The sequence below is a fragment of the Diaphorina citri genome, unplaced genomic scaffold (assembly GCF_000475195.1).
Source record: "Diaphorina citri unplaced genomic scaffold, Diaci psyllid genome assembly version 1.1 scaffold1037, whole genome shotgun sequence".
NCBI classification, from domain to species: Eukaryota; Metazoa; Arthropoda; class Insecta; order Hemiptera; family Psyllidae; genus Diaphorina; species Diaphorina citri.
The window spans coordinates 3,046-14,755 of record NW_007378467.1 but is presented as its reverse complement, the minus strand read 5'-3'; the positions used below and the strand labels follow the sequence as shown (position 1 = coordinate 14,755).

Sequence of the window (11,710 nt, the reverse complement as noted above, 5' to 3'; positions counted from 1 at the left end):
TACAGGCGCCATCTTGGATTTCCTAAGATTTAGTACAGGCGCCATCTTGGATTTCCTAAGATTTAGTACAGGCGCCATCTTGGATTTCCTAAGATTTAGTACAGGCGCCATCTTGGATTTCCTAAGATTTAGTACAGGCGCCATCTTGGATTTCCTAAGATTTAGTACAGGCGCCATCTTGGATTTCCTATGATTTAGTACAGGCGCCATCTTGGATTTCCTAAGATTTAGTACAGGCGCCATCTTGGATTTCCTATGATTTAGTACAGGCGCCATCTTGGATTTCATATGATTTAGTACAGGCGCCATCTTGGATTTCATATGATTTAGTACAGGCGCCATCTTGGATTTCATATGATTTAGTACAGGCGCCATCTTGGATTTCATATGATTTAGTACAGGCGCCATCTTGGATTTCATATGATTTAGTACAGGCGCCATCTTGGATTTCATATGATTTAGTACAGGCGCCATCTTGGATTTCATATGATTTAGTACAGGCGCCATCTTGGATTTCATATGATTTAGTACAGGCGCCATCTTGGATTTCATATGATTTAGTACAGGCGCCATCTTGGATTTCATATGATTTAGTACAGGCGCCATCTTGGATTTCCTATGATTTAGTACAGGCGCCATCTTGGATTTCATATGATTTAGTACAGGCGCCATCTGGGATTTCCTATGATTTAGTACAGGCGCCATCTTGGATTTCATATGATTTAGTACAGGCGCCATCTGGGATTTCCTATGATTTAGTACAGGCGCCATCTTGGATTTCATATGATTTAGTACAGGCGCCATCTGGGATTTCCTATGATTTAGTACAGGCGCCATCTTGGATTTCATATGATTTAGTACAGGCGCCATCTGGGATTTCCTATGATTTAGTACAGGCGCCATCTTGGATTTCATATGATTTAGTACAGGCGCCATCTGGGATTTCCTATGATTTAGTACAGGCGCCATCTTGGATTTCATATGATTTAGTACAGGCGCCATCTGGGATTTCCTATGATTTAGTACAGGCGCCATCTTGGATTTCATATGATTTAGTACAGGCGCCATCTGGGATTTCCTATGATTTAGTACAGGCGCCATCTTGGATTTCATATGATTTAGTACAGGCGCCATCTGGGATTTCCTATGATTTAGTACAGGCGCCATCTTGGATTTCATATGATTTAGTACAGGCGCCATCTGGGATTTCCTATGATTTAGTACAGGCGCCATCTTGGATTTCATATGATTTAGTACAGGCGCCATCTGGGATTTCCTATGATTTAGTACAGGCGCCATCTTGGATTTCATATGATTTAGTACAGGCGCCATCTGGGATTTCCTATGATTTAGTACAGGCGCCATCTTGGATTTCATATGATTTAGTACAGGCGCCATCTGGGATTTCCTATGATTTAGTACAGGCGCCATCTTGGATTTCATATGATTTAGTACAGGCGCCATCTGGGATTTCCTATGATTTAGTACAGGCGCCATCTTGGATTTCATATGATTTAGTACTTCCTTCTCTCTTCGATTTCGGGACGATAAGACCATAGCAGTTACAGTTCCCTCTGTCAAACCTCTTACAAAAAAAAAAAAAAAAAAAAAATGAGATACCTAAGCGTGATAGCCTGATTATATCTTGGAGATTATTCCGATTAGATGTAGCGAAATAAATTATAACATTGCCTACCTATATTTTTTTATTTATTTAGGTGAATTCCACTTATTCGTGAATTATCAAATTTTTGGTCCAATTAGAATCAAGAAATGATGAATGAAGTTAAACCTCTATGACCTGAAGTTAAAGTTTTATGTCCTGAAGTTAAAGCTCTACGTCCTGAAGTTAAACTTCTATGTCCTGAAGTTAAACCTCTATGTCCTGAAGTTAAAGCTTTACGTCCTGAAGTTAAACCTCTACGTCCTGAAGTTAAACTTCTATGTCCTGAAGTTAAAGCTTTACGTCCTGAAGTTAAACCTCTACGTCCTGAAGTTAAACCTCTATGTCCTGAAGTTAAACCTCTATGTCCTGAAGTTAAACCTCTATGTCCTGAAGTTAAACCTCTACGTCCTGAAGTTAAACCTCTATGCCCAGTAGCCATAGACACTTACTTGTGTAAGTTTAATACCTATAATTACTATTCATTCAATGACTGTGAATAATGAGATGTACCTAAGTAAATGCATCTACTAACACGGTATGAACTTATGAAGAAACCTCATGTAAATATTGTAAATGAAGGCTGGTAAGTGGTGATCTTTGAACCTCTTTATAACTTGAGTGTCTGGAGTGTCCCAGTCCTCTCTCTTTGTTTCAAGTTATCGATCAAACGTACTTTGACTTAATTTGTATGTTTCGTGTAGCTCAGAGCACATCGGAAGTGAAAGGAATATAAAGCCTTAATCACAAGGCACACGCATACCGGTAAGTACCATGTCCCGTTCAAAATCATAAATTCCCTTGACCCACAATACTCGTCCAAATTCCGAAGCTCTTATGCAAAAAATCACCAGACATTCTGATTATTAATTAGGCTGTAGGAACACCAACTTTTGTGGTGTGGCAGATGGATGTGGCGTGTAAGATGGCTGTGGTGTGTAGGATGGCAATCATAAATTCCCTTGACCCACAATACTCGTCCAAATTCCGAAGCTCTTATGCAAAAAATCACCAGACATTCTGATTATTAAGTACTTTTCTGTGGTTTACTGTTTTGTAGCACGGCTGGTTTTGTGTTGTACTTGATGTGTGGCCTCATGGTCAGTGACTCTTCAGTGGTTGTCTTCTCACTTTGTTTCACTTCGGAGTTTTTGACGCTGTTCGCTTGGTAGTTGCTATCCTGAATATTGTTTGGACTGACGAAGGACTGTGGGTACTTGTATGGAATTTTATCACGAGGAAGAGTAACGTAATTTGCTTGGATAGGTTGTGCGGGTCCCAAGTTTGGAGGTTCAACATGAACAAGTGCTGAGGGAGCATAGTATGACTGTAATGATGGTCTGAATCCTTGACCTTGGTTAGCACCTGGGTATTTAGTTGTCATCGATTCATAATGGTATCGCATCCCTTGGTTCTTATTTGAATTTTGAGACTCAATTTTAACAGGATTGTAGTTATACTTTCCTCCATAGAGTTCATTATCAAGTTCAGTGTTTTGCGTTGTTGTTTCATAGGAAACTTGTGCATTTTTCAGTTTAGCAGCATGTTGATATAATGGGAGAGAATGCTTTGTTGGTGTTACCAAGTTCAGTAAATAGTTCACGTCATGTACAAGTTCCTTAGGTTGTTTCAAGTGTGCTGGTGCTGGTGTAGAAGGTGTAGACTCTGCGTAGTAGCTTAGTCCTGATGGATGTCCTGGCCCTGGTTGAGGATTGTATACTTGGTAATCCTCTAAGTATTCTGGTGAGTTGACATGATTGATACTGTTAGGATCTGCTGTCGAGGCGGGTGCTACGGATGGCGCTACTGTAGGAGCAAAGTAGAGGGAGGGGTTGTAATCTCTAATGTGGTTATCTCTGTACTGATCAAAGCTATTGTCTTCAGAATGGCCATTATTAGTAAAGTCATGCACATAGTTAGGAAACTTCTCGTCAAAGTTGTTCTTGGGTGTTTCGTCCATTACATATCTGACGTCAGCTCTATAGCCACTATTATCCGCTGTGTAACTAACGATCTGCATACGTCCGTCAGGCAACTTGACCCTGTATTCTCCCTTGGTAGACTGACCATTGTGTGCCTGGGAATGGGAAAAATCATCTCCTGAACTTTGATCCTTTACCGAGTAAGAAAATGCATAGTTTTTTGGCAACTGGAACAGAGAGAAGCAAAACAAAAGCGTCTTTGAAAGCTGAAGTGTCTCCATTGACCTCTTAAACATGGAGATAGAGTAAAGGTACATCAGAAAGCAAGGGTTAAAGCACACAAACAATGATACTAAAGGCCCTGGCATTGGCATTGTACTCGTATCAAGAGCAAAGATACGAGTAATAACAAAATGCCTACACTAAAGGCTGCATTTGTTTAAAGCCCCCTCGAAGCAAAATATTTAGACAATTATCTTTTATCTACATACATAATTATTGCCATTAAAAGCTGCCATAAAACGGAGCATAAATAAAGACAAGAGCAGAACCTGCTCATCCGGAGCGTTCTAATTTTATTTAAGCTCAGGGAATTTAGTTTAAAGGGCTATTTAGAGGATTTATTTAGTGGAGATATTTAGCGAACTCTACTATGTCATCTTGAATACTTTATGATTCAACGGGTCTGAGGAGGAAATATCCAACCTTATATCTACAAACATACACGTAATAATAGAATTGAGCCGTATGTTTTGTTTAGCGCGGAAATAATGAGACCATCGCTCATCGATATAATTATAGTATCCTCTCTGATTTAAAAGCATTGGAAGCAAAAGACAACACAGAAAGCAATAGGCGAAATTTGAATAGGTATAACATAATAATTGATTTTATAGGCAATTTGAATTAGACATGGGAAAGAGGGAGAGCTAAGAGGAGGAGGAGGAGAAGAAGAGGAAGAAGAAAGGAATTAAAGGGGGAGGAACAAAATAACCAAAGGCACAAAATGTCCATCATACACATTAGGAGAGGAGTCTCATGTCTCAAGACAGAAAGTCCCTCCGGCAAAAACAATATTGTCGCAATTGATACTCATTGTCCCAAGGTTGATATTGACCTATTTATTGAATTCCTCATTGTTACCAGTTTCACTGTTTTCTTAATGGAACATCTTGCTCCAGTTTCCTTCAAGAGACGTTCAGGTAACCGGGTCATATTTTCCCGACAATGTCTCCTTAGGCCTGACGCGTTCAGGTAAACGGGTCATATTTTCCCGACAATGACTCTTTGGGCCTGACGCACATTGTGAAGTCGCGGAGTCGCCTGAAAAAACAACCTCTAAAAAGGGGATTTAGTAAAAATTTATATACAGTCAGACAGTCTGTATCATTTTCATAGGTTTGGTTTTCCAGACAACTACGTGCTTTTGAAAGTCGCGCGAATAATCTTCCAGTGTTCAACAATAACTCCGAGGCGCCGTGTCGCGCGACCAGGCAGCTTGGTTCGGAAAGTACTTCATAAGAATACATAGGAAGCAGTAGGCAGCGGTCGCACAGCTTGGTCGCGCGACCCGGCAGCTAGGATCGGAACGCCACCTTTAGGTGTAGGAGAAACAGCCCCAAAAGATGGGTTAACCTTTAAGCTTATACGTATCTACTCTTCTCTTCCGCGCGACGGGCCAAGAGGTCCAACGGCTAGCGGTGACTCTGGTAAGAAGTTCCTGATAGTCAAGAGATTTCGTTCGATTTCGACCAGTTCTCCCTCGCTCGTTTAGCAGACGCCTATCCTGAAGGCCGTAGACAGAGCCTTTGTCAGTGAGTCACAAGCACGGTGGAGTGTGCAAAACAAACCCCGCCGGCCATTTGGAAAGACAAAAGAGCCTATCAGGTCTCTATCACGAAATGTGACAGCCTCCCCCCCCCCCACCTTTCCAGTCGAAACGTGGACTCAAACCTTCTTCTCGTATACCTCGTGATGACTGGCGGGAAATGGAAGGAGATAGAGAGAGAGAGGGAAGGAGAGAGTAGTTAGAGAGAGAGAGAATGGAAATAGAGAGAGAGAGAGAAAAACAGAAGAGAGGGAAAGATAGGGAGATAGATGGAAAGAGAGATAGGGAAGGAAAGAGAGAGAGGAAGAGGAAGAGAAAGACAGAAAGAGAGAGAGGAAGAGAGAGAGGTGTTGTTATTGTTGAATTTGCTCATTGTTTTTCCTAACCTATTGTTCCGTTTTGCTGAGAGGGAGGTAGAGATAGTAAGAGAGAGCGAGAGAGAGAGAAAGAGAGAGAGAGGGAGGGATTTATTATGACATTTTTAATCCTTTCTTCCCAGAATCTAAACAAATTGATAACGGAAGAGAGAAAGAGAGGGAAATAGAGCTTCCCATATTAATGCGTAGTAATTCAGATTTGTCAAATTGTCTTTGTAGACGTGGATATGTGTGTGAAAGAGAGAGGGGAGAATTAAGAGAAGAGGAAAAGGAAGAGGAAGAGATTTGGCGTGTATTATGGAAGCAGGGTAGGTATTTACCTACACAGATGGGTATTCACCTATACACAGATGGTTATTCACCTACACAAATGGGTATTCACCTACACCAAATGGGTATTCACCTACACAGATGGGTATTCACCTACACAGATCGGTATTCACCTACACAGATCGGTATTCACCTACACAGATGGGTATTCACCTACACAGATGTGTATTCACCTAAACATATGGGTGAGTACTCGAGTGGTCAATTCGCCCATCATAATTCTGTACAGAAGTCTAAAATCTAACATAATACAGTCATTTCTGTACTAATATAAAAATCATCATATTAGCAAAGTTGTTAGAACATGATAGCAATAGTCTACTTCTATTAGGTTAACACGGAGGTCCAAGAGATCAACTGCAGACCTAAGAGTCCTAGACTGCAGAACAATTTCCAATTCATTCATAACTTCGTAACCTGAAGAGTTCTGTCTGAATTTGATTTGAAATGAATCCTAATGAATCTCACTGAGCTTTGATTCTTCCGCGAGAAGATTCTGTGAAGATGAGACCGACCTTTTGGTTCTTGCATATCTAGGATAACAGAATCACCATGAACTCTGGGTAAACTTTGGAATTGGAATCTTCGATCATCAGCCTCTAGAATCAAGATACTCCTATTGATAGGTTTCTCCTGAGTTCCAGAATGCTGTTAATAATACCGTAGGTTCCTCTATCAACTCTATCTCATGATGTTCTGGATATCAAAGATTTTTTTAGCAGCTTAGCTTGGAAAGGAGCGCGCCTGCCTTGTAAGCGCTAGGTCGCGGTTTTGATTCCCACCCGGAGCGAACTGTATCCCCAACAGATAAGGTTCGTTCTCGGAACGGCTGGCTTTCTCCTATCCTGTCCTCGCTCTCTCTTCGATTTCGAATGATATCGATAGTTAGTTCGGGGAGGACGATAGGACGGTACTGTTCTAAGCCCAATCTGATTGAAACCTAAATCCTACAAATTTGTCAAGAATTTATCAGGATAGAAAGCACGCATTACCTCTGAAAAACATTTCCCTCTACTTGGAACAATATTTCTGGATCGACTTCCAGAAGATTTAAAGTGCACTTTGCGAGTTAAGTGGAGTTTGTATTAGTTTTGCAATGAAAATGTTCAAGAAACATTATCAGCATTCATCAAAGTGAACTTGTAAAACTAAAACTAATTAAAACTCGACGATTTGTTTCGAAAGTCTTGCCTACTTATCAGAGGTGAGTTAGTTCAAGTTCAATTAATCTCACTTGTCAAGAGAGAGGGAAAATATAACGTTTCAAAACGTCAAAAGTATAGTAGGTAATGAACTAATAAAGAACCACAGATAATCATAATTATCCATATCATATCATCATTTTTTACTTTCAAAATTCTCTATATACTTACAAACATTAGGGACACGGAAAGAGTCCAAATATTGTTTCTAGGCATCCAATTAGATTTCCAAACTATGGAGTATGCCAGATGATAGTCCTTTCACTGGACGAGGTCTTGATATCAGAGGTAACTGTTAATAGTCGCGATATACCGTCCTATCGTCCTCCTCGAACTAACTATCGATATCATTCGAAATTGAAGAGAGAGCGAGGACAGGATAGGAGAAAGCCAGCCATTCAGAGAACGAACCTTATCTGTTGAGGATACAGTTCGCTCCTGGTGGGAATCAAACCCGCGACCTAGCGCTTACAAGGCAGGCGCGCTCCTTTCCAAGCTAAGCTGCTAAAATAATATTTGATAATTATCCAGAACATCATTGTCTCGCTGGAGGACGTAAAACTGAGACAAAACCAGCCCTGTCAAACCACAGACAATAACACTGGCTCTTTTGAGGGTACCTGAATGGGACTATGGTCAAGTCCGTCTCAGGAAGTAGGGTACAACGACATAATTATGTACCTGAATATCCCTCATCAGACCCCTACGATTTAGGGGCCCTGAACTAGCTCTCTGGCCTCGATGACACCTCTTGGTATCCTCTTAATGGGATAGTAGATGAACTCACAGATTTTCTCTGGAATAAACCTGAGTGTGCGGACTCTTTAGAGGTGCTACAGGTGAATTTTAGAGAAACTGGGGAGGTTGAAATATACCAGTGAGGGTACTTCTAGGTTACATCAAGGCCTTGGGATAACAGACCTATCAAACCCCTCATCCCTCATTAGACCCCTTCAGTTCGGGGGCCCCAAGTAGCTCTCTGGCCTAGGCACCTCTTGGTATCCTCTTAATGGGATAGTAGATGAACTCACAGATTTTCTCTGGAATAAACCTGAGTGTGCAGACTCTTTAGAGGTGCTACAGGTGAATTTTAGAGAAACTGGGGAGGTTGAAATATACCAATGAGGGTACTTCTAGGTTCCATCAAGGCCAGGGTATAGCAGCTTGGGCAGGGGAAAAAATACTGGTCACAATAGATCTACAGAGGTCGCAGTGTTAATTGCATACTCTCTTGGGAGAGGAGCAACCAGTCCCATAATAATAGAATAATAATAAAATCCAGAACATCATGAGATAGAGTTGGTAGAGGAACCTACGGTATTATTAACAGCAGAATAAATCAAGGAAATCAGTAATTACTCTGGAACTCAGGAGAAACCTATCAATACGTATCTTGATTCTAGAGACTGATGATCGAAGATTCCAATTCCAAAGTTTACACAGAGTTCATGGTGATTCTGTGATCCTAGATATGCAAGAACCAAAAGGTCGGTCTCATCTTCACAGAATCTTCTCGCGGAAGAATCAAAGCTCAGTGAGATTCATTAAGATTCATTTCAAATCAAATTCAGACAGAACTCTTCAGGTTACGAAGTTATGAATGAATTGTAAATTTTTCTCGTCTAGGACTAGAATTTATTGTTGTCTAGGACTCTATTAGGTCTGCAGTTGAACTCTTGGACCTCGGTGTTAACCTAGAAGTAGACTATTGCTATCATGTTCTAACAACTTTGCTAATATGATGATTTTTATATTAGTACAGAAATGACTGTATAATGGTTGGACAGTTCGTTACTAGTCTTTATCACAGAACATAGTCCATCAGATTTCCAACCACATCAGCAGACACAATGATCCCAAGGATCGTGTCAATAACAAAGCCTGGGTCATTTCTTCTGAGATTACTCTACTAAGTTATCTGAAGTGGGAAATCCAATACCGGGTATGCCGGTGTTTACCAACTCAGTCTGATTCATATCAAACGAAAACTTTCCCACACTTTGGTGTTAGGTTGGCTCTTAGATTTAACTCAATGATCCTAAGATAATCTGCGGAGTGAACCTCGACCTATGTGGCACTGCCGCATTGTGGAAGTTGTTTGGTTTCTTTATTGAATTCAGAATAGAATTTCGCATTTTCCCCCAATGAAAAATGGAATTCAATTCATTTCCATGCAGAGTGGAATTCAGAGAAATAAGGAAAGTCTTCGTATATTTTTCTATCATCAGTCGAAGAACTCACATTTAAAATGTTTTTTAACCTTGTTGGAATTCACATCATTGTCCACTGACTCTATTGAAGTTCAGTTTTGAATCACTTCTTTTTTCGGTCCCATGGAACCAGCCTTGAGAACAATGGATTAGTCTGTGATCCACTTATCTAGTTAGAGCTACCTGGATTCGGTTTGCTGAAGTTCTTCAATGAGTGCTTTGAAGATGTCCCTAATAATTGCTTCGGGTCAAGGAGGCTCCGAACTGGCATGAACCGAATTAGAGCTTACCAACTGAGCTCAGACAAGATTGGTCCCAATGAAATATGACAAAATGTTGACTAATGTTGACATTTCAGTTCTGATTTGCCGATTTCTCATTCGTGTCTCCTGTGTAATGTGTTTTTATGTTGACAGCATGATAAGCTTGGACTTGGTTTATGTTGGGAAAGGGGAATCAAATTGTGGCCTTCAGGAGCGAAATATTGAAAGAAATTACGATTCTTTAGGGAAAGAGCAGCTGATTTCGTTCTCTACCACTGGTGTAAAATCACGGCGCGGCGTAGCCTACTGCATACTTTGACTGTGGTGTAAGTCTGACTAAATTCTAAACCTAATGGGCGTTTATCTCGCCAAATCTCATTTTATACAGCACCTAATGGTAGAGTACAAAAACAGTGGCTGTCAATGGAAAGCAGAAAAACTGGAAGCAGGTTATACATACAACATGCTTCCGCATTTCGCACTTTCCAGCGGCCAGTATGAAAAGTGACCGATCAGTATGTCCGTATTCGTAGAAATGCTAAAAATAGCAAAGGAAGCACGAAGTAAATGTCACTATCCACGTGGCTGAATTATGAAACAGGATTAGTAATTTGATTAACCACTAATACAAACATTTACAAAATCCTGTAAATTTTTGTATAAAATAGATATGATTAATTTAATGCTATTTTACATGTTGTAGCTACATATCTGTAGGTACATACATATTATGTATATGAAACTTTTTCATTTTCATCATTTTAGTATTGGCTTCAACATAATCCTCTTTCATAATTTGGAAATTTGGTCCCCATTATACCTACACGACCTTCGGGTCAACAATATGTTCTTAAAGTGTTCGTTGTCTGTATGTTTGCTCGAAGACCGTTCCGGTGTAGTCTCCTAGCATTCTCAGAGAGCGACAAACGCTTTAACCCTTTCGTTACCAGTTGCCAATGTTGTTTTCGATTAACCATCTGTAAAATCGGCCCAGGTTGTCCCACATGAAAAAATAGATATATTTGGATTCAATGAAGCCTATTCATTGAACACAAATATGAACACAATTTTTCCCCCGTGGCTAGTTCTATTACCGGTAACGAAAGGGTTAACACGATATTATACACCCAGGGGGACAGGGACGGGGAGAGTTTTATTAATTTAGTATTTACACATTTTCATTGTCAATCAATGATTCCTATCTAATCATTCCCATCTTCAGTTTACTTACGGAGACATATCGTTCAGAGGGCGCCACTTGTTCGGGTTCGGATGCGGGTGCAGACGGGCGTGCGGGTACGCGTGTCGGTGCGAGTGTAGTCTCTTCCGATGGCGGGGGTGCGGGGAACATAACGGGTTTGCGATCATCTTCCGCTTTCTTGAAGAGCGCGTAAGGGGATTGTGAGTCCGTGCCTGGGGATTGTGAGTTCGCGTAAGGGGATTGTGCCTCCGCGCCTGGTCCGGTTGGGTACAGTTCGTTGTCTAGGTAACCGGATGGGTAGCTTTGGTAGGCGGGGAGAGAGTAATCCTGGCGCTTGAAATGACGGGATGGGACGCGGGACCGTTCCGCAGCTTGGGACAGGAAGATCCCGGCGCACAAGCAGAAGTAGATCTGAAACGGGACAAGACAAGATAGTTGTGATTGTTAATTGTTTACCTTCTTTTATATGACTAGGGTTCTTAGGGACCAAAATAAGACTAGGGTTCTTAGGGACTAAGAAATGACTAGGGTTCTTAGGACATATCGTACCTATGTGATTTCGCGATTGATGTTCGCATATTTGGCGATTATGTTCGCGGATTGGGCGATTATGTTCGCGGATTTGCCGATTATGTTCGCGGATTTCGCGATTATGTTCGCGGATTTCGCGGTTTTGTTCGCGGATTTCGCGATTATGTTCGCGGATTTCGCGAT

At 41.0% G+C, this 11,710-nt stretch overlaps 1 protein-coding gene across 1 annotated transcript; it reads right to left on the bottom strand.

Annotated features, from left to right (window-relative positions):
- Window positions 1-2,690: 2,690 nt before the first annotated feature.
- Window positions 2,691-11,407, bottom strand: LOC113469340 (the record flags this gene model as incomplete). Its single annotated transcript, XM_026826950.1, has 2 exons — window positions 2,691-3,812; window positions 11,027-11,407. Coding segments are annotated over 2 exons (1,503 nt in total), but the record flags the coding sequence as incomplete, so codon positions are not given.
- Window positions 11,408-11,710: the final 303 nt, after the last annotated feature.